This window comes from Prionailurus viverrinus, chromosome A3, assembly GCF_022837055.1.
Source record: "Prionailurus viverrinus isolate Anna chromosome A3, UM_Priviv_1.0, whole genome shotgun sequence".
Classification (NCBI taxonomy): Eukaryota; Metazoa; Chordata; class Mammalia; order Carnivora; family Felidae; genus Prionailurus; species Prionailurus viverrinus.
The window spans coordinates 101159654-101183064 of NC_062563.1; the positions used below are offsets into that span (position 1 = coordinate 101159654).

A 23411-nucleotide genomic window follows, 5' to 3' on the forward strand; every position below is an offset into this window, starting at 1 on the left:
CCTAAAAGTAAGCTTCACACAGGTTGTGGACACAGCATATTTTTATATTGTCAACTCCTCTGTATTTTTCACTCCCAAATTTGTTGGATTGGTCACGAGAATCTGTCTTTTCCTTTCCTTTTCCAGTTTGGCTTATGCACATCCCACTTTGGGCTTTGACCATGAGGTCTTAGCCTAGGACAGACTTCCCAGTCTCTGGTCTCTCTAGCCTAGTCTTTTCTGCAGCTCCCTATCAAATTTCCGGGAAGTTTTCCCTGAAAGAGAGTATTTTACGCAAAGACCTGAGAAATGAGCAGAAATCACCCAGGTGAAGAGCTGGGGAAAAGGAAATTACACTGGCCAAGCCTAGAGGTAAGAAAGAGGTTGGAACTACAGGCACAATGAAGTTAGTATGGCCAAAGGAGGGCACGGTGAGGACTATGATATGAATCAGGTCAGAGTGGGAGAGACGTAGAGGTCAGATCGTGCAGAGAGCCCACTGTGGACGGCACATAGTGGGCAGCAGTGGAGATACAAAGACTCAATTTTACCGTGCAATAAATATTCAACAACTTTGCTGGGGAGGAAGGAGCCTCGTAGAGAGTGAACCACCTAGGATTCTCCTCATGGAACTAGGGCTGGTCAAAGGGTGGGAGTAGAGACTGGCTACTTCCCAGGGTACTTCAGAGAGCACTGGGCTCAGAGCATAGGCAGAGCCAGGGACACCCTCACCTCTCTGTGACTCCACTCCCGGGGCTCAATGGCCTTTTTGGCTGGACTAGTGGGGCCTCCAGGAAGACGGAGAGGAAATGGAAAGGCCAGTGCCCTTCAGATGGTTCTCCTGGGAAGGCTTGCCAGAGTCCTGGGAAATGATCACAGGCATTATCCAACCTTGGGAAACTCTGTGGAGGCGAGGCCAGGTTGAGTGCTGAGCCCTGGGCCCCTTGGGTCCTTTCTCTCTCAGCAGTTACTATGTGAGACAGTGTCCACGGCCGAGGAGACAGAACCCCAAGTGAACCAGCAGCAGGAAGTCCTTGCTCTGTTCTCCAGGTTGCAAGCCCCAGAGTGCAGGCTCTTGGTGCCATCTCTGCTGTCCTGTGTAACCCAAACGACCCCTCCCAGGCTGGTCTCCTTCCCTCTGCCCCCTGCTCCCTCCCTCCACTGCAGGCGAACAGGGGGATACCCAGCCACACGGCCCTAGGCCTGCTCACCCGCCCTCCCTGTCCAGCAGACTGGACACGGCCTCCACTCCTCCCAACACACAGCTGGTCCCAAGCATCCTGCCACTGATATGGGCCACGAGCTCCTTAAAGCAGGATCACATCTCACACAGGTAGGCACTGCACTGGCTGAGAATGAGTGCCCGGTGGGGGAGGCTACAGCAGGCCCAGAGCAGGAGGGGGGCCAGGGCAGGATGTCCATCTACAGTGCTCTACAAGAGGTTCGGCCACAGGGCACATGGCTGGGTTGGCAGAGACAGACCCAATGGCTGGTCGAGGCAGTGTGGCTGAGCGCGAGAGCAGGGGAAGAAGCGGGCCCAGGTATATACATTTAGACACACACTCATCTTCATGAGCTGCATTCCAACAGGAGCACTTGAGACATAAGTACATTTCCCCTTTAATCACGACACCTCTCTCCCCATCACACACGCCCGCGCCTGCTTGTGACTCCTGCATCACAGCACCAGTTAACATGTGTCCCATAGGAAGGCAGGCGAGGCCCTCCCTTGTTACGAGGCTGAGTGACCACAGAATCAATTTGCTTCTCAAAGTGACAGCGGCCAGAGGGTGGGGGTGCAGCACTGGGGTGAATGGGGGTGCAGGGGCAGAAGGAAGTGAGAAGGGCAAAGGTCTCAGTGGCTCTGGGAGACAATGTCAGCAAAAGTCACCTGTGATCCTGACAGACATCCGTCGAGGCATCCAATTGCAGCATCTCCAACCCAGGGTGAGGGGAGAGAAGGGCGAACACCTTAAAGATTTCCAACCACCTGCCCGTTCGGCTTTACCTCACAGCCTCTGTGAAGCTTCAGTGAAACCGTCCATTTGCAATGTGCTTTGAGACCATTACTCACTTGTTGATTCATTCATTGAAAATGTGTCAGGGGCCTGGTATGTGTCAGAGATTGTGCTGGGGCCAAAAGAGAGGCTAGCAAAGATGAGCACATAAAACAAGGGAAGAAAACATATGGTATGTAAGCCACCCCAATATCTCCTGCCAAGTCCAAGGCAGACATCATGAATCAAGCATAGTGGTTTTTTTTTTTTTATCATGGAGTCCAGAAAGGACCTCAGACTTCTTATCAACACCTTTCTCCAGGCAGCCACTCCTAGTTGGATCCTATGGACCAAATGTTTGTGTTCCCCCCCTACCCACAAAATTCATATATTAAAGCCCTAACCTCCAAATGTGGTTGTATTTGAAGATGGGCCTCTAACAAAGGAACTGGTGGGACCCTGATCAAATGGGATTAGGTCCTTCCGAGTATGGACCTCAGAGAGCTGGCCCTCTCGTTCCTCAGGCACACACATCATGTAAGCACATGGCAAGGTGGCAGCCACCTACAAGCCAAGATAAGAAGTCTCAGAATGAAACCTCCCTTGCCAGCACCTTGATCTTGGACTTCTGGCCTTCAGACTGTGAGAAATAAATTGGTATTTAAACCATCCAGTCTGTGGGATTCTGTTAGAGTAACCGAAGCAGACTAAGACTTTGAATTAACATGAAGGATGAAGTTTGTCGGCCCTGGGGCAAATGCACGGAGGTGTTAACAGGCATAGCTTGCATCAGAAACAGGGAGCAGCATGATATGTCCAGGGCCCTGGTATTTAGAGAGGGGAGTGGACAGAGATGGGATTAGAGAGTAAGGCAGACACTGGATCACATATGGATGTGTAGGCCATGTCAGGGCCTTGTGAGTTAGTCTAACAGCACTGGGGAATGCCCTTCAGATCTGTGTTTAGAAAGATCGATCTGACAGCTACAGTCAGGCTTGTGTGGGGCAGGCACGGTGGCGAGGTAGGAGATCAGTGGGTGTCTTCTCCATACATCAATCCTGGGGTGGATGTGCGCCCTGTGAGGGGAATGGCCTGGCTGCAGGTAAGAGGAAAAGGTGAGGTGATTTCCTGATTTCTGGCCTGGACAGTGGGATGGATGGTCCTCGCTTTGACAGGAACGTGATCTCCTGTAGGGAGAGCAATTTCTCAGCCTGTACAGACGTTAGGTTCCAAGCCCGGGAGAAGTCCTGAAGCTCAAGTCAGGCCCATTCTATTGGTCAGAGTGAGGCACCAGCCAGCCCAGATTCCATGTGGCTGGGGACTACATGAATATAGGGAAGCATGAGTCACTGGGACCACTTTGTCATGCAAGTAACAGGCAAGAAGCAAAGGGAAGAGCAAGGCCCAAAGCCAGATAGATGCACTTGTCACTTGAGCCTTTCACCTCTGATGAGTTTCTCTGCAGCCCGGGGAGTTCCTCTGAGCCAGAGATAGAACTGGGTCATGTGACTCCCCTTAGCTTCAAGGAATTCTGGGAACCTGAATATTTTAACGAGCACATTGCAATCTCCTACAAAACCTGATAAGGAAGAAGGGGAGAATGGCACTTGAGGGCGGTAACAGGCAGAATGTTCTGGAGAAGCCTTGGAGGGGTAGGGAGGAAATAATGGCTGCTGAGCCCCTTTATGGCAGAGAAACCACACTCAGCACCTTTGACATGTTACCTCAGAAGAAAATGGAGAATCTGGTTTTGTAGGTCAGGGGCGAGGCCTGAATGTGCACCTCTAACAAGTGTTCTGGGGATGCTGAGACTGCGGAAGGAAAACCAGTTTGAGCGGCCCAGAACCGAGGAAACAAGCAACCCCCAAATCTCAGAGGGTTAAATGGCAAAGGCTTGTTCTGTACTCATGCCGCATGTTCACTGTGTTTCTGGGGCTTTGCTGCGCTGGTGACCGGTTTGGAGGGAAAGAAGTCGTGGCATAGCACCACCTGGCTCTTATAGGCATTCCAGTTGAATGGCCATGACCAACATCAGGCGGGGAGAAGCTGTACTGGGAGAATAATACTGAAGATTACCACAGCCTTCACCAAAGCAGTGGGATTTGACCTGATGGGGCTTTGAGGGATGAACAAGGGCTTATCCTATAGAGCAGGTGGGGAGAACATTCCAGACTGAGGGAACACCATAAATAACTACCATTGACTGAACACCTGTTATGTGCCAGCTTTCAGATTGTTTCCTAATTGGCCCTCACAAGAACCTGAGATATTTTTAGTCATTTTTATAAAAGAGGAGACTGAGGGTCCGACATCAGCTAAGTTGCTTGCTGACGGTCACAGGGCCAGAAAACAGGAGTCCAGGAAATCAAACCCAATGTCTGGGACTTTCCCTCCCATGCCACAGTGGACAAGTGGAGGCATGTGGCTGCGTAGGGTGTTTGCAGAATGATCTGTATGCTGCTGTTTCCCTGGAAATGGTCCCAGCATCTAGAGGATGTTTTCATTTTTAATTAAATAATTTTTTTAATGTTTATTTTTGAGAGAAAGAGAGACAGAGTGTGAGCAGGGGAGGGGCAGAGAAAGAGGGGGACAAACAACCCAAAGCAGGCTCCAGGCTCTGAGCTGTCAGCACAAAGTTCACTGCAGGGCTTGAACTCACAAACCTCCAAGTCCATGACCTGAGCTGAAGTCGGACGCTTAACCAACTGAACCATCCAGGCACCCCTAGAGGATTTTTAAAAAACTTTTATTTTAGAGAGAGAGAGAGAGAGAAGCCGGGGGAAGGGGTGTGAAGTGAGAGAGGGACTCCCAAGCAGGCTCCATACCCAGTGTAGAGCTCGATGTGGGGCTTGATCCCACGACCCTGGTATCATGAACCTGAGCTGAAATCAAGTGTCAGACACTCAACCAGCTGAACCACCCAGGTACCCCAAGGATTTTGTTTTTGTTTTTCGAGGAGGAGGGATCACAGATTGTAATTTTTATTATGGTAAAATATACATAAAACTTACCATGTTAACCATTTGTAAGTCTACAGTTCAGTGGCATTAAGTACATTCCCATTGTCGTGCAATGACCGCCACTGTCCATCTGCAGAACTTTTTAATCTTGCAAAGTTGAAATTGTACCCATTGAGCACTAACATCCATCCTAGCCCCTGGCAACCAACCACCATTCTACTTTGTCTCTATGAATTTGAGGACTCTAAGAACTTGTTCTTGTGTGTACAGCTTATCTCACTTAGCATAGTGCTACACTGTTCACCTTGTGACAGTACTATTGAAACCTTATTCCTTTATATGGCTGAATAATATTCCATTTTATGTAGGTACCCCACTTTTATCCGTTCACCTGCTGATGGATGTTTGGGTTGTTTCCACCTTTTTTTTGGGTATCGTGACAAATGCTGCTATACATATGGGTGTGCAACTATCTCTGAGTCCCTGCTTTTGAATTCTTTTGTGTATGTACCCAGAAGTGGGGCAGTTGGATCCAGAGGAATTTTTAACATAAAGGACTCTCTCTATATGGGTCAGAGGTGCTGGCAGGCTTTGTTGGGGTCCAGAGAAAATGCAACACACCAGCACCGTAGAGGATGCCAAGCCTCACCAGGCAACCTCAGCCCACTCACTGCACCCCCACGGGTGGGAGAGCCCCCTACTACCACACCACCCAGGCACAGGAAGGCTGCCTTGTTATTTAACTGTCTTGCAGGCATAGAAGTGATCTTGCCCCCACGTTGGGAGTCGGGATGCTCTGGAGGGAGAACAGCCACTAACCCCTGAGACTCCCTTTCCCTCATCTATCAAACCAAGGCAGTGGTATCCTCTTGCCTACCTTGCAGATTGTCGGGAGGTTCCAACGAACACAAGAACGTGAGAGACAGGGAGGGGCCACAGCCTGCTCTAGACCCACCACACCTGCCCGGGCTGCCCTCCAGGCTCCACTAGTGCTGGGTCAAACAGGGGCGCTGCAGGAGTGGTGTCTGGGAAGGCAGAGGGGCCTCTGGGGCCATTTCAATAAGGTCAGGAGAGCCCTACGGCTGAGATAGCTAAAAAGAGGACAGCAGAGGCAATACGCTCCCTGGCGACAGTTCCAGGGCAGTGGTTCTCAAACTGGGGCAGGTCGGAGAAGCCCCAGAGGGCTCATTAACACACGGGGGGGGGGGGCCACCCCCAAGATTCTGATTCAGGAAGTCTAGGGTGGGGTCCAAGAATCTGCATCTCTACAAGTTCTCGGGGATGCTGATACTGTTGGTCTGGGACTGCTCTAGAAAATGGAAGAGAAAAAGCTGCTCATTTGGAGGACCATGGACACATAAGTCCCTCCACCCTTCCCAGCCTCTTCCCTCCCTTTCTCGTTTCCTTCCTTCCTGGTCCAACATTTAATATTAGAGTGCAGAGTCTGGGCTGGGCTGACCAGATGGCTGTTGGCTGCTGAGGGCCCCAGGCTGTGGTGTGACCGGATGTGGAGGAGTCAGAGTGAGTCAGATCGCCAGCAGAGGGAAAATACCGTGTTCCAGGCGAGGGGCCAGGGCGACCTTCCAGGCTCTGTAAGAGCTCAGGGCATTGTGCAAAGCCCAGATAGCCTTCCCCTGGGGTCGGGTGGTCCCCAGGCAGCAGGACACTGGGACAGGCAGCTGCTATAGTGCTGTGCCAGGCCCACGAGCTCGACCCCAAGGTGCTTACCCAGGCTAGGCCTTCAGAGGCAGGACTGGAAAGCAGGCTGGGAAGCCCAGCGAGTAGGGGCAGAAGTCCTGTGGGCATTGGGAGCAGCCAGCCCTCAGCCCTTAGATGGCCAAGCCGTTACATTTGCCCCTTTGAATGCTCCAAAGTCCATGTGTCCCGTGATCCCTGGTGAACCCTGCAGTCCACCTTCCCATGGGCTCATCCACCAGACTTGTGTGGACCTTTCCCTCCCCTCCCTAACCTGGGTCTCATTTCTCAGGGGCCCCATTTCTATTTTCAGGGAGGTCACTAACCTACCTGATCAATGGAATCTAAGACTTGCCACCCCGTGCCATCAGAACCTGATGAAAATGCCAGGAGGTGCACTGTGCAAAGGCACAGCTCCAAGGACATCAGTCCCGGGAGCTTCATCAGGACTGGATCTGGCTCTGGGGCATCGCTTTCACGTTCTCTAGGTCTACTTCTTCAACCATGAAATGGGGCCAAGGGGACACCCACCGCAGGAAATTAGAGGAGATAACATCACAGAAGTCCTTTGTAACTGGTGCCGGTGAGGTTCCGAGAGTCCTTCTGGTAATGCATACTAGGTCGGGCCCTCACAATGTTTTCTCAAACTCTTCAAAATTTACTTCTACTTTTATTTAGGCCATAGATTGGGGTTCTTAGTTCTTGAAGGTGAGGGAGATGTCCACACCTGTAACAGGGCTGGAGATGCTGTGCAGAAGCCCAGGGCTCTCTGTGCGCTGCTCCCGACTTCTGGTAACTTTGTTACTGCTGTCCCTTCAGTACCGTGGAGACACGGTCACGGGTGTAAGTCTTCTTGTTAGTCCCCCTTTCAATCTATGTACCTCAGAAAATGCCCCAGCTGCCCGAACTAAAATCTAGGGGTGGGCATGGCCCAGTGTGGCCTGTAGCCAACCTGCTTCACCACAGTGTGGGTTCTGCACTAAACTCTGGGCCTACAGTATCCTGTTGATTTCATTTTGGGGAGAAAGTATTTAATGCAGATGACAAGACTATCTGTATCTAGGCTTGAGGAGGAAAAGGAAGGGCATGGTCAGGATATTCATGTTGGCACATGTCTTCCAGGCCTTCATGCCTAGACTTGCTCAAGTGGAGTCACCTGAGCAGCCAGCGTGAGCTGAGGAGCTCAGCCCTGTTCCGTCATAGGGTTCTGGCCTTTCACCAGGCCTGGGAACAAACCAGAGCTGTATGGCGTCCTGAACTGAATGGAGCTCCCTGATTACCATCATGGAGTGAGGAGGGTGCGATGCTTAGAGCTTGGGGTACAGTCCTCACTGAAGGCCTTGACTTCTACGTGGCAACTTCTCAGAGTTTCTTCTAGGAAATACTTGCTGGGCAAGTGTCCCCTCCTCCTGCCCCTGTAGGTGCGCTTCTGGCAGGAACTTCTAAGTTGAATAAGCAGCCTCCCTAATATGCTGGGCTGGGAGGGAGCTGTGGGCCTCTTGCTTTCTGCCTAGAAACATCATGCCTTTTCTGTGCTGAACCACAGGTAGAGCAGAGTGAGGCACCTTTGGCCTCCATTCTATCGTTGCAGACATCTACCATGGCTCCATGACAGCTTTATCTCTGTCTCTCTCTCTCTCTCTGTCTCTCTCTCTCTCTCTCTCTCTCTCACACACACACACACACACACACACACACTCCTACTTTTTGAGGGCAGGGATCAGATCTTAAGATCTAAGTAGTGAAACCTGGTATCAGTGATTCACTCCTTGAGAAGTCATGACACAGAAAGTGAATGGCTGTGACTTGCACAATATAGGGCTTATTCTAAGTCAGTTGTTCTCAACCTGCTGCACAGAGGACTCTCCTGGAGATCTTTCAATGTGCAGGCCACCCTCTGGGACTCATTAAACCAGAATCTCTTGCAGGGTGCCCTGGAATCAGTTTTTACAAAGCTTCCCAGGTGTTCTACTCCTGATACTACACTATCTGTTGGCTAACTTGAATTTAAGTAAAATATTGGAAGAAGAAGAAGAAAAAAGCTTCCCACATGGTCTGAATGTGCAGAATTGAGAACCTCTGCTCTAAATGGACCCTGGCAAAAAGGCATACTTGATGGTGTAGAAATTAAAAATTTTTGACTATAGCTATTCTGGTGGTTGTGATTGAAGAACCATGTGTAAACAGAGCAGGGGAGAGAAAACTGCCCCAGGGCTGGGAGACCTTGTGGAAGGCCCATCAATTCCATCACCTGAACTGTGTGACCTCAAGCACAAGCGGTGACTGCCTTACCCATCCTGTCCCACTCAGAAGTCTGGAGGACAACTTGTTACCTAACTGGGCTGAAGGACCAGTCTTTTCTATTGCAGGAGTATTTTCTAGACTCGTACAGCCCCCACTTAATCGTAAACTAAAATTTTAAGACTGGTAAGCAATGGAGAAACACTTAAGTGTTAACCTAAGTCTGTGTAGATGCAGACCACCTAAGGGCCCCAACATCAGATCCATTGATTTAGAGAGTGTGCGCACACATACACATGCACAGGCAGTGGAGGGGGAGAGGAAGAGGGAGAGAGAGAATCCCAAGCATGCTGCATGCTGAGTGCAGAGCCCTATGCAGGGCTGGATGCCATGACTGTGAGATCATGACCTGAGCCAAAATCAAGAGTTGGACACCTAACATACTGAGCCACCCAGGCGTCCTGCAACATCTGATTAAAATCAGTTCACAACAACTACCATATATAACAAAAAAGGAAAGAACAAACATCAACAGGGCTGTGGAGAAGTCTGAACCCTTGTGAGCTGTTGGTGGGAATGTAGAATGGTAGAGATGCTGTGGAAAATAGGACGGCAGCTTCTTAAAACCTTAAAAACAGAACTGCCATCTGATCCAACAATTCCACTTCTGGGTCTAAACCCTCAAACTAGAAGCAGGAACTCTAGGAGACATGTGCATCTATGTTCATAGCAGCATTATTTACAAGAGCCAAAAGGTAGAAGCAATCTAAGTGTCTGCTGACGGATGAACGGATAAACAAAATATACATACAGTGGAGTATTGTCATTCAGCCTTGAAAAGGAAGGAAATTCTGACACGTGCTACAACACTGATGACATTACGGTAAGTCAAATAAGCCAACCACAAAAGGGCAAATACTGTATCATGCACTTATATGAGGTAGTAGTCAAACACGACAGCAAACAGAATGGTGGCTGTGAGGGGCAAGTGGTCACCAAAGGAATAGGGAGTTCATGTTTAATGGTGACAGAGTTTCAGTTTTGCAAGAGTGAAGCCCTGTGTGGATGGAGGATGGTCCTGTTAACAATGTTAACTCCTTAATGCCATTGAATTACATGCTTAAAAATAGTTAAGAGGGTGAATTTTATGTTATTTTTCCCAGATTAAAACAAAACAACCCAGAGCCTTGTCTGGGAGGGGCACACATGAAGGAGACAACCTTTCTCGGAGTGGTTTATCAGAGTTAGGGGCTGGAAGAGCCCTGACAGGGACCAGTGAGGCCTGGAAGAAGCCTACCTATGTTTTGTACATATATTTTGGGACGAGGACCATGGAGAGAAAGGACAGTTAAGATCCAGGCTGGGAATGGGATTAGGTGCTTCACCCACACGTTTTCTTCCTGACTCAGACACATAATTCTCTCTCTCTCTGCCCCTTGCTCATTTGCGCCCTCTCTCCTCCAGCCCAAAAGAATATGCCATCTTAAACAGCAAAGGAGCCCCCCTCAAGGAGGCTTCTGACAGAACCAGTGAGTGTGTGATGCCATAAGGGGAGCCAGAGGATTCCTGGCCCACCATGATGCGCAAACTCTGGAATGTCTGCTTACAAAGCAGGTGTATCCTGGAAAAGAAACACATGGAAAACACAGGTGTCCAGGAAGTGTATGGATGGATGGGGCAAGAAGGGCAGGGGGCCATCACCTCACCTCCCAACACAAGCCAAGAGTCTAACTTCAGTGTGCATGGTCTATGCCCTGTCTATATTCTGGGCTTGCTCCTTCACTTTTGTATCTTCAGCGCCTGGGTGGGGCTGAGCCACGGAACCTACCGGCTTAAGCTGAGCCGTGGGGCCACGCAACATGTGCTCATTTGTCCAATGGGTTATCTTGAGCCCTGAGGACCCTCTCCCACAATTCTAGTACGAGTGGAAATTACCAAGTAGTGAATTGACCCACAACGCCAAGAACACATGCCGTAACCTGTGGCACAGGATTCCACTGTGGCCGTTTTTCCTGTGTCCCTCAGAAGCTGTGCTTATTCCTCTGTACCCAAGCCCTAGTAAACTGCTTCTGCCACTTTCCCTAGTGTGGGCGCAGGAGGCAAAGGGTGGGCCTGTCACGTGTCTGGAGGAGCGGCATGGTCATGCTCCCCGAGCAAGGCATCCTTTCCCACCTGCCACACAAAGGTCCTTCTCACTGGCTTCCACTCTTCTGATTGCAGGGCCAGAAGCTGGCTCTGGAAAGGGGGACAGAGCAGGGGCTGGCTGGGGTCAGAGTAGGAGGCTGCAGGGGCTGAGCTCTCCCCCACATCCTCTAACAAGAACAGAAGGGACCAAGATGTGACTGTGCTGAGAAATCCAAGTCCTGGGCTCTCAAATCACAAATGTAGAAACCACAAACCAAGGGGAAAAAAAAACAAAAAAACAAGTCTTTTTAATTTTTTCCCCTCCCAACAGCTAGTTCCAGTGATGTTTATTACTCAGCCTGAGTTGGAATAACATTAGACAAAAATAGAAATAGCCTCTGGATTTACAAAGCCTTTGTACAAGTCCTCTGACTTTTCTGTTCATGCCAGGGCCCCTTGCTGTGGTGCCAGAGGTCAGGGGAGGCTGGATGGCCCAGATGAAGCAGAGCCCGCAGAGAGGGATGCAGGCCTTAACGATGGGCCGAGAGCAGAGCCAGGAAAGATAAGCCAGGCAACTTGTCCAAACAGCTTGGCTGGCGACTTGGGGTTCTACGTGTGGGGTTGAGCTGTTGGGGCCCAGCCCCAGGTACAGAAGTTGGGTGGGCAGAGGTGTGGGCTTGGCCCAGGCAAAAGGTCTTGGGTGGACACTCTACGGGAACCGTGCCACTAGGAACCGGTGCAGCTGGGAGGGGCAGGCCATAGGGTGGCAGGCTCCCAGTTCCTGGTCCTCCAGAGCCCTCAGAAGTCCTGCCTGCAGTTAGGTGAGCTCCCAGCAACAGGACTTCACCTCCCTGCTCTGCAGGTGCCACACAGGGGAAGGCCTGGCCACCTCGGAAGGATTGAGGGGACTCGGTGAACCTTATTCATGGTGTGGGATGGGGAAGGGCAAGGACAAGGAAGGCTCCCACTTTCCAGGTGAAGCTGGTCGAGCGGAGGCCAGCTGCTTTTTGCACCCCCTACATCTCTGCTGTGCCCTACATGGTCACTTTGAACCACCCTGGACTCTGTTCTCCCAGGCCTCTCAAGTGAAGGGCAGGCCAGGCCCTCACCTGGGTCCTCCTGGCCATCCTGTAGGCTGGGCAGATGGTGCTGCGGTGGCTACTATCTCAGGGGCTGCTTGAGCTCGAATAGGCCTGTCCCGCCTCTGACAACTTTCCCAACCACGATGCAGGCTGAAGGGGACCTCAGCTCATCATGCGATCCTGGGAGACACAAGAGATCTTGTTAGGTGGTTGAGAGGGAAGCTGGGGGTAGTGTAAGGGGTCTGGGGGTGGCGGGCGATCAACATGGAGGCTGGGCAGATGAGCCACCTCAGAGGCCAGCAGGAAGCCAAGTTCTGATGAGGTTATGTGAGGGAGCACTGCTTACAGAAAGAGAGGCAGAGCCTTCTCCCTTTCCTTCAAAAGGCAGAGGCAGCATCCCCATCTGCTGCCCACCCTCCCCAGTTGCTTCCTCAGTGAGATTCCAACATCTCACTTGTGTGGGAGGCATGTGGAAAGGTGCCGGGGGAGCAAGCCTATTTGCCCAGAGCAGATTTAGGAGAGGGAAGACCAAGGGCACCTGCCCATGCACTGACCCATCATGGTGGCCTGCTTCAGAAACTGGAAGCTGGTTTCAAATGTCATTTGCTGCAGAGGGGAGGAGTTTGACCGGATCCCAAAGCGATTCAATGGCTTGTACACGCCCTCGAAGCACATATAGTCGGCAACCAGGGAGAGATGGCGGGGATCAACCTCAATGCCTGTCACATTGGCAGTAACATCAGGAAAGATTACACAATGACAAGAGGACAGTTGCAGCAGCATCACCTGACACGAGCCAGCACATAGGCTCAGATGTAGACCCAAGGGCACCATTTCAAGCTCGGTCATCTACTCACTCAGCCCCCTCCCCATCCCAGACCACAATCAGTCCAGCCCACTCTCCACGTCTGTCCAGCAGCCCAGGAAACAGACTCCAGACTTGCAGGACATGAGAACCTCACAGCACTATTTCACTTGGGACCTAAAACCCTGAAGGCAGGCAGGCTGGGGTCCATTCATCAGACAGGAGTTTCCTCAGAGGCCAGAGGAGAAACAGGTAGAGAGGCCCCAATGACAGTACTGAAACCTGTCCTCCCTGGTCACTCTCGGGGTCTCCCACAGGCCACATGCTCACTGCACCCATGTGTTGGTCTCCTACAGAGCAGGCCCGACATGCTGGGATCTTCTGAGTGTTGTCTGTGGCTCCTCTTACCATACACAGCAAACACGTCCTTGATTTCCTTCTCAATCACCCGCAGCGCGGCCTCGATGCCATACGTGTTGGCCATGGCGTGGATGTCGTTGGAATAGAGGCGGCTTAAGTCCAGAACCTAGAAAGTGGGTAGAGACTGAGTGCGGGGGCCTGGCTTTCTGCTCCCTTCTGCAGGCAAGACCCACACTGGCCGAGCTCGCTCCTTGTCTGGCAGTCAAGCAGAGCCGACAACGAAGTGATTGAAAGGTGGCCCAGGAGTAGCAAAAGGACAGAGTGTAAGCAGAGGTGCAGGTTGGCCAGAAGAAGCTATTTTCTTATTTGTTTATTTAAAAGATAGACTTGTCTCCTAGGATGGAGGCTTCCCTTGGTAGGTGAGGGACGTTCTCCAGCAGTGACACTTAAACTTGTCTCCAGGGCACATGGGGCAGTGACAGGGCAGCTCCACGGGGGCCCAGCTCGTCAGGGGCCCAAGGTGGCTCTGCACTATGGCAGCTCGTCCCCACAGGAGATGGTGGAGACTTTGGCCTTGTTTAAACAACCCTCCCAGGCATGACAGAGTCTGCCCTGTTGGTGGCTGGCTCTCAGGAGGTACGAGCCCACCCTGCCCTGTCCTTGGGAGGCACCCAGTGAAAGGCTCCAGGCAGGCCTGGAGGCGGGCCTCTGCAAGGCAGCTGCTGTGGGAGAAGTGTTCCAGGTAGGGAGAGATTTGTGAGCTGGGTGCACACTGGGGAGGGTGGTGGGCTACAGGGGTCCCGACACCTCAGTATTCTTTGGGGAAACACTTGTGCCCAGGGGTTGAGAGCACCTCAGAAGGTTCTCGGAGACACAATGAAGCAGAAGAATGAAGAAACAGCCCAGAAGGATGACAGACGTGCTGGTGGAGCAGGTGGGGCACAGCACACAGGCGTTTGCCAGCACCAGGCACCGGCAGGCTGGTCTGAGCCACCTCTGCTCCCAGGGCCACCTTCCCCAGATAAAATGAGCAGCTCTCAGGCCAGTGACTCCACAAACTACATTTTACATATCTACTTTGGAGACATATTAATTTCAAGGAGAAAAAAATTCTAGCCAAACTACTCCAAGAAAGTGTGGGTGAGATAAAGTTACCGAAGTCTTAACTAGGCTAATATGCACAGTGCATCCCAAGAAGAGGCCCCGGGTAACATGGTTGGCGTCTGGCCTCCCCGTGGCCAGCCCCTGAGTCAGTGTGAGGACCTCGTCCCGGCCAGCAGACAACCTGGAGAGGGCGCACACCTCGGCATACTTGAACAGCTCTGGCAAATTGATTCCTTCTGTGTTTAAGACAAGCTCCTTCTCGTTCTTCTTATTGGTGGTTTCATTCAGGAGGCACCTCGTGATGCCCTTTGTCGCGTAGATGACGGTGCCCTGGGCCAAGGACACTACCAGGGAGCTCATGTCAAAGTTGATCTTCATCAGAGGGAGCTTCACTGTCACCTGCAAGAGGAAGGAGGGTTGCATCAGGGAAGGGGCTGCCCCCAGCCCTGAGAAGGAGGTAGAGGGCCCCCAACTGGCTCCCTGGGTGAGGCCTTCAAAGCCTGTGTAGTAAACACCTTGGCTGGGGACAGGCGGTCCTGCTGGGGCAGATTGGCTGGGTCTGCACAGGCGAACACTGGGTGCCTTAACCAACCACACAGAGCAGCCATCTCCAGTCACCCAGGCGAAGATGACAGCAGTAGAGCGACACCTTCACAGATGCTGATAAAAATCATGTCTGCTCAACAGTGCCCTTGATAGACTTTCGATCACCACAAAGTGTCACACTCATTGTTTCGTGTGTAACCTGCTCAATGACTCTTATCTACATTGCCGTTTGGGAGCCACTGGACTGGGTCAAAGTGAAGGTCAAAAACGTCAGCCCATGTGTAGGAGCGAAGGCATCCTGACCACCCAGCCTTGGAGGGAACGGTGCACCCTGCCGTTGCAGACCACAGGCCACGGGGGTGGGGAAGTGGCGCGCTCCTGCTTGCCTCTGCAACTCTGACATCCGTCCACTCGGTAGGACTGAAGACGGAATGGGGGGATGCTTAGAAGTGCCTCCACTCCAGGGCCTGGCCCATCAGACCCACAGACACACACTGTTCTTGAAGAGTCCGAAAGTACTGGCCCGCTAGGGGTTTGAGTCAAATGGGTGGGGCAGTGATTTGAGGCAGTGGGGTCACGGTGGTCACCAGATTCTTTAAGGGATCTGAGATCATAAGGAGATTGCAACCGACTGCCACAGGCCCCGCACGCCACCCGGCCCGCGTGGGGAGGAGCTGGGCAGCGGGCACTGACCTGGCACCACAAGCTCTCCTCGGTGTCGTACTGGTAGTCCTCTATGAATGGGTGGGACTCGCGCACGGCCTGCGCACGGCGCTCCATGGCCTCGGCTCCCTGGGGCTCCCTGACGCGGGTGGATTTCCGGGGCTGTGTGAGGGGGGCAGCAGGGGCCGAGTCCTCCTCGGGGCCTGAGCCCACCTCTTCATCCTGCTCCTGGGCCTTCTCGGCACCTTCCCCGGGGCCATGCCCTTCCTCCTGCATGTCCTCGTCGTCGTTCTCCTCCCCAGCCTCGTCCTCCTCGCTCTCATAATCGACCTGGCAGGGGATAGAGTGCAGTCTGTGTCACCTGGCCCCTCCCTCCCATCTGTCTGGACTGTGCCTGCAAAACAAGCACCCCTATAGAGGCCCACCAGGCCTGCCCTGGGCTGCCTCCTCCTCTCGCCCGTTGGCCCTTCCCCTGGGAATGGTGGCCTCTCAGTCCCAACTCCCAACACTCTTCCACCCTCCTTGGGCTCTCTCTTGCCCGTCAATTTCCTCAGCCCCTCTAATCTGCCCTTTGTCCCAGCAGCAGTCATGGCAAGACTGGTTTTGGTATATTTTCACTGTAAAAAACAAGAGGCAGCCTGACTTCAGCTCCTTGCAAAAGCCTCTGGGTCCCTGAATCTGATTCCATCCAGAGCCGAAGGACAGTCCTGGGATGGCCCCTGCCCAATCCTGCCCTGTGAACTTCATCTTCTTCATCGACAAGTGTGCTGGGCAGGCCAGACTTGTCCCAGGGTTCCTAATGGGTTCCAGCAGGATAGCAAAGGTGTGGCCATATGTGGTGAGCAATAATCCTGCAGATGTGACACAGGACGGATGTGACCATAGCCCCTTCACCTTGGCCAGTCCCCTCACCTCCTCCTCTTGTTTCTTCTTGCGCTTGGTATCAGAAGCATCAGCGTCTCCCTCCTCGGCTTCAGCATCCACAATGTGCCCCTCCTCTTCCTCATCACCCTCCTGCTCTCCCTGTGGTTTGGGGACAAGGAGGAAAAAAGACTGGCTCTAAAACCGAGTGCTTGGTGAATCCATCTATCTACCCACCCATCCTCCTTTTCAGCTCACTCACCCACCCAGCCACCCACCTGCCTATCTATGCATCCATTCATTATACCTCCACCTGGCACCCTCCCAACCACCCATCTACCTACCTACCCTTCCACCTGGCCACCCTGTCCATCCAGTCCCTGCTCTGGGACAGCCCTGCACTCCCTGTCTCCTTCTCTTCAAGCTTCATTGTCACATGTACCACCTGCAAAACCTTGCATTTAAAAAAATTTCAGAAAAGGGGGGCGCCTGGGTGGCTCAGTCAGTTGAGCTTCCGACTTCAGCTCAGGTCATGATCTCATGGTTTGTGAGTTCAGGCCCCACGTCGGGCTCTGTGCTGACAGCTCAGAGCTTGGAGCCTGCTTCAGATTCTGTGTCTCCTTCTCTGCCCTTTCCCTGTATGCTCTTTCTCTCCTCTCTCTCTCTCTCTCTCAAAAATAAATAAAAACATTAAAAAAAAAATTAAAAAAAAAAAAAAGAAAGAAAGAAAAAATTTCAGAAAAGGGACCAGGCTTTCCAAGTCATTAAAAGAAAATGGTATAAAATATTGCTCCAAATATTTTTGTTCTAGATGGAGATGAAGAGAAAGGATTATCTTGGTGGGCTATTAAGCATTTTAAAAACCAAACATTTATACCTTTCTCTACTGACCTTGGCTCCTAGTTTCTTATAGTCTTCTTCTGGGTGACTCAAGGATAAACGGAGTAACCTTTCAAAGACCACCTATACCCATCTGTGCTTGAGTTAGCCAACTGGTAGACTTCCCGGGCCAGAGACCTAGCATTCTCTCTGGTCTACCTTAAGGCCGTACTAAGTCTTCACTGCGATCCTCTGCCGCCAGCGCCCCCACAGGTTGGCTGCATTGGCACAGCTATTGCTATATAGCCCTACAAGCTGCTGTTGGCTCAGATGACAGTAGGGGACCTGTCCCACACTACCCCTGGGTCTCCTTGCAGATGAGGTTGTCACCATTCCTGGACTATTTTGCCCCTAGTAGCTTTTCCCTGACTCCTTCCTTTTTTTTATTACAGCAGCCCAAATTTCCTGCTTCAAAACGCCTCTTCTAATTCCTGCCAGTGCTCTGTGGGCCTCGGTTCATCTGGCCCAGGGAAGTCAAAGGCAGAGCAACATGAAACCAGAAAAAGAATTCCAAAGCCCAGCAGGTACCAATACTTTCAGCCTGTCCTCAGGATAAAAATCACTCACAGAGTGGTCCTTGAGAGGAGACAGATAGATGACCATGTGCCTTCACCCAGTGCCAGCCAGACCTGCTGTCTGGCAGCACCCCCTGACCCTATCGGCACAGCAGGTAAATGGAGAGGTACAGGGAGATATGGGCCAAATCCAGGAAGGGGCTTGAGGAGTGCTGAAAACAACCCCAGAGCTTTTTCAGGGGAGAAGACTAAGCCAACAGCCACCCTATGGGCTTCTCAGCCTGGGACCCTCCCTGTGCTGGTCCTAGAGGGGCCCCTGGGGGACTCACTCACCCGGTTCCTCTCTGAGTCCCCAGTGTTGTCTAGATCCCGCTGGGTAGCTCTCCGAGTGTTTACGCTTCTGAAAGCTGAGGCTTTATTGTTCTTCTTTCTGATGGATTCCATCAGAATTTTAAAGAATCTAAAATGAGAAGAAAGCCACACAGCCCCATTCAATACGAGCATCTCTACTCTCCCCTCCTTGCGGGTGTAGGATGTTCCGCCCAAGGATCTCACAGCCATCTAAGGGGGCATCGGGGATTTACACATGAGACAGAGATACAGCGTCTCCTATCCCCCTCTTGCGGTTTCTAAAGGGCACAGACAGAGCACTGCTCCACAGCCCACCAGGCCTGGTCTGCACACATGTCCTGCCACTCCTCAGGTGCGTGACTTTAAGCATGACAGTCTCTGGAGCCTTAACTCCCTTATCTGTAAAATGTGGGTATGAATATGCATCGTGCAGTCTTGTTTTAAGGATTAGAAACAACCCCCTGTCCAATAACTGTCATGAGGCCTGGCAGAGTGGGTGTTCTGTAAGTCAAAGTTGCTAGCGCTGCTGTGGCCAGAGTCTGAAAGGGACAGCAGACTCTCCGGCAGGAGGGGAGTCCAGCCAGGACTAGGACCATCCCCTGCCTGCCCCTGCAGCATCTCCAGAAAGTGGTGCAGCACAGGCCTAACAGCTCTTGTCTCCTTGGGGTATGAGCCCCAACAATTTGATGGAAGAGCTAAGATGTGCAAGAGTTCATCAGAGTTTTAAAGGCACTGATAACTTACTTTGTGGCAATAAATCATGTCGACAAGTTGGAACCAGACCAATTTAAAAGAACCAACTTGAAGCAGAGCCTGGGGGCCTTTCTTGGCCCTTTGCCTCTTCCTCCTGAGTTTTCTATTTTTAAGCTCCCTTAAGGCCTTGCCCTGCCTCCCTGCACCCCTCCCTCCCCCAACCCTGCTCTTCTTTTTTCACATTATCTCCTTCTTGCCTTTCTTCCTCTTCAGGCCAGAACAGCATGCCAAAATGAACTGCTTTTAATTATATTAAGGATCAGGTCCCTCAGCCAGCCAGCCAGCATCCTGTACTGTCTCAGCACCTATAATGTGCATATCATGTGCCCTGGGAGCAAAGCAAGGGTGAAAATACAGGAGTGGGGTCTTAAGAAGCAGGCAAATATTTACTATTCTTTTTTTTTTTTAACCTTTTTTTTTTTAATCTTTATTTTTGAGAGAGAGAGAGAGAGAGAGAGAGAGAGAGAGAGCAGGGGAGGAACAGAGAGAGGGAGACACAACCCGAAGCAGGCTCCAGGTTCCGAGCTGTCAGCACACAGCCTGATGTGGGGCTTGAATTCACAAACCGTGAGATCATGATCGGAGCTGAAGTTGGACGCTTAACCGACTGAGTTACCCAGGTGCCCCTTTACTATTTTTCTTATTAAGAGCAAAAGACTATTGTTCTCCCTCCTCATTTTTTTTTTTTTTTTAACTTTTTAAAGTTTATGGTTTTGCTGAGGTTTCTGCCCTTGGCAGAAAAAAGGCTCCTCACCCACCAATCCAGGGAAGAACCTGGTTGCCAGGTGCTGGGGATGGGGACCAGGGCCTGATGAGGGAAGGCCAGGCTTGACTTGAGAAGATACAATCTGAGAAGAGGGGGCAAAAGAGAAGTTTCTGGAATACCAGGCTCTGGTTCAAATCTGGATCCAGCCAGAGACCCAGGAGGAAGGCCTTGATCTCGTCTGCATGGTGGGACATGTCCGCTGCGACCTGAGCCCACTGCAGAGAGAAGACGAAACGAGATGGGATGGGGGTGTGGAAAGCGCTATGACCACTGCTCGTCGCCTCCCGCTGCTTCGGGGCTGCTGCTCTGACTCCTCAGACTCTCTAGACCAGTGGCTTTGCAGCCATGTCGCCCCTCCGAGGCTCTAGTCCTCCAGTCCTCCATAATTGGCCCCAACCCCAACTACCCATCTGCTCCGCACCCCCCCCCCCCAGGTGCATCCTCTGGGCTCCCTCTGCCAGCAATTTCTCCAACCCCTTTGCTACCTGCTGGAGTTGCATCCACCCCTCAAGGCTGGGTCTAAGTGCAGATGAAAGTCCCCACGGAGACCTTCCTTAATCCCCCCTTGCTGGGCATCCTTTCTGCCTAAACTGCCTCTTCCAGTGAACAAGACTGCGGGAGAACAGGTGAGAAATTGAGAAAGCTGAATGCACCCTGACAAGTGGTAGACATGTTACCAGTACGCCAGAGTTCTCCTGTGGGTGCAAACAAGTTTGCCCCTCTGTGATTTTGCCACGAGCTAGGGAACTGAAGGCGCACAATGACTGTCCTGTGAAGGTTTTGCTATTTGTCAGAATGTGGCAACCAAAAGGGAACAGGATGGGTAGGCTGCAGAGACACCGCCCATCCCACATAAATAATTGCAAACAGAGAATATGACCCTTGGCTGTTTCCAGGAGTGCCTGGCAACTGCTCCGCCACCTGCTGCTTGCAAAGTCTGACTCCCAGAAGCTGTAATTGCACACTCTAGCTTGGTCGTTTCATGGCTGGGAACAGGAGGCCAGAACTTCCACCCGACTCCAGGCTTGGTGCTCTTGTGACTTCACCGCCCCCGGCCGACCGCCCAGATAGCTTATACAAACATCCAAAGTGACAGGTGTCAGTAAAAATATTTACAGAAACTTCAATGCATACACACTGCCATCTAGACAAATGCCTCTGTGTCTCTTTCTCTTCTCCAATCTATTGTCAAATAGTCTCATGAGCCAATAGTTGGGAGAAGAGATGGGATGGGAGGGAGGGTAGGGGAGAAGAGAGAGAAACAGAGGTGGAGGAGGTGGGGGAGGGAAGGGAGAAAGGAAGGAGAAAGGTTTCCTGCAGGGGCGGGGGTGTCACTCTTTGAGAGCACACACTCACGTTGCCTCACGGTCCGTAAGAGGTCTCATTGTGCTTGCTACGCTGCCCAAGCCTGTCAAGCACTGTCCAAAGCACACCCCAGTTCACACATTGCTCCTTCTCTTATTTTTGGCCCGATGTGCTCGAGTCAGAGTAGCTCCACCGAGAGCTACTGCACATGGCTTTGTTTATCACAGCTTTTCAAGTGCACAAGCAAAATACAAACTAGGAGCTGAAAAAGTACTTGGCTGCTGGTAAGAAGCCAGGGCTGGCCCTCATCAAGAAAAAAATTGTTTAAAGGCGATGAATTTTTCAATTCTCCAAGATAACAGAAGTAGAAAGAACTCTAAGCACAGCCTGGTACATGCCTCATGCTGACCTACCTGCTCAGCAGGCAAAGCCCTAGGTGAATAAAAACAGGGCACACTATCCAGCTTCGCCTGCTCTTGACAAGTGTCAAGAGGCCATGTGATCCTAATTCCCATTTCTCAGAAAAGGGCTGCCTGGCCAGCACAAACATGCGGCGAACTTGGGAGTTCTGTTCCTCCCTGTTAATTAATGAGCCGGCAGGCTGGAGACACGTCTCTTGTGACATGGCCCAGCGTCTTGAGAGCACTGGGTCTGCCTGGTAAAAGGAACCTTCTCCACCCATGTGGATGGTGATGCACGTATTCCCCAAGGCCCAGACAGCGACAACTTCACTTGGGCTCATGTAAATTGTGACAACTTCACCCGGGCTCATGTAAATTGCAACAATTTCATCCGGGCTCATGTAGATTGGGTCAGGATTTGCCCAGTGGTGGCCCCTTTCCAAGGGGATGACTTCACATCCAAGCCCATCTATCATGATACCCACTGTCCTGAACACCACATGTTTAGAGGGCTGGCCTGAGGCCAGGTCACATCTTCAGGTCAGAGAGAAGAGGGCCAGTGGCAGAACAGCCGCTCTCTCCTGGCCACACTACATCCAGTGTGGGCGTTGCTCAGTAAAGGTTGGTGGGATGACTGAAAGCAGTGAACTTTGCTTCCACTCTGCCCCATTGATTCTCCATTTTGGGGAGGCTCCAGGAAGATCTGAGAACTGGTCTAGATTAGAGGCAGTGGTTGGTGGTCTGTGACCAAATCCTGCTGACAGATGGGATCTGTTTGGGCGTCACCAAGCTTTTGAAAATGTATGAATTAGTTGCTGATATTTAAAAACTAAGAGGCTTATTTATAAAAGCATCAACAAGCAACTAAACAGCCAAAGACAGAAAAAAAACAGGGAAAGAGGCTTTTTGTTTTTTTGAATTAGGAGATTGGGCCACTGTGGCCCACATGCCTGTCCTGAGGCAGGTTCTGTACTCTCCAGCCTATCAGAGACCTCCCGGCCTTCTTCACTGGCCTGTTTCCTGCTGGGCCCTGCAACCATTTGAGTTTGCACGGCATGATCTAGGGTCCGCTGGTGAGTCAAAAGTGCTTCGCTGGCTCTTCCTGGCCTACCCCAGCCCCAATGTGTCGACCATCCTACTCCTGGGTACTCAGTGTGGTAGCCTGTGCTTTCCAAGTGTCCAGCACTAACTTGCACTTGAGAAAAAAAGAATGTTCATTCTCCCTACCAGAAGGGAACCAGAATTTCTCTGTAAGAAGTTGCAGGTAACCCCAGCTTAGAATTGGGGTTTAAAAGCAGCATGCTATCAGTAGACTGCTCATTATTACACAGACTAGAAATGTATTAGGAACAACATTATGCTGCCTGGAACATCATGTCAAAAACCAACACCATGTGCTAGTCTGACCTTACAGTGGTACCCTGTGATGGGGCTCCCTCCTCCTTCCGGTACCTATACTTCCACGTCTTAAAGCCTCCAAACCCAAGACGACAAGACTCGTCAACCAGAGAGAAGTTAAGTTTTCACGGAGTGGTGCGTGGTTAATGCAATCACACCCACAGGCCAGATTAGCAGTGAGGTTTCCAAATTAGGCTACAGGGCCTGCTGTTTTCCCAAACACTGCCCTTGAAGGATCCATTTAGAGAAATGCAGCCAATCTCCAGGAGTCCTACAGCCTGCAGCACTCAAGGGCAATGACAAAGTCAAACAACAAATGCGGCCTGAGTGCTAACCTCGTTTCCATGAAGTGCAGGATGTCCTCAGGTCTCAGGCACTTCTCCTGCTGGTAATGTGCACGTGGCAGGAACTGAAACCGCAACTGATACACTTGAAACTTGTCCCGTTTTTCTCCGATACAGAAGGATTCCTGGACATCAATTTTCTCCAACACCTTGAACCAGAGGGACAGAGAGAACCTAACTTGCCTGAGTCCCAGGGGACTGTGCATGACAGTCATGGTTTCGGGAAATCCAAGGGTTTAGGGGGAGAGGGGGAGGGACCACAGGCCCAAACCCCAAAGGAAC

The 23411-nt window shown here is 51.6% G+C and overlaps 1 protein-coding gene across 2 annotated transcripts in view; it reads right to left on the bottom strand.

Moving 5' to 3' along the window:
* Window positions 1–11276: 11276 nt before the first annotated feature.
* POLR1A (RNA polymerase I subunit A) overlaps window positions 11277–23411 on the bottom strand; it is a 74470-nt gene continuing 62335 nt past the window's right edge. For both annotated transcript variants that reach the window (XM_047853149.1, XM_047853150.1), the window contains 8 exons: window positions 23121–23278; window positions 18145–18271; window positions 16469–16579; window positions 15587–15886; window positions 14546–14746; window positions 13292–13409; window positions 12633–12797; window positions 11277–12258 (listed from right to left, as the gene is read on the bottom strand). In XM_047853149.1, the coding sequence (XP_047709105.1) occupies window positions 12158–12258; window positions 12633–12797; window positions 13292–13409; window positions 14546–14746; window positions 15587–15886; window positions 16469–16579; window positions 18145–18271; window positions 23121–23278 (1281 nt within the window). In that variant the 3' untranslated portion in view covers window positions 11277–12157. The remainder of the gene's footprint in view (window positions 12259–12632; window positions 12798–13291; window positions 13410–14545; window positions 14747–15586; window positions 15887–16468; window positions 16580–18144; window positions 18272–23120; window positions 23279–23411) is intronic.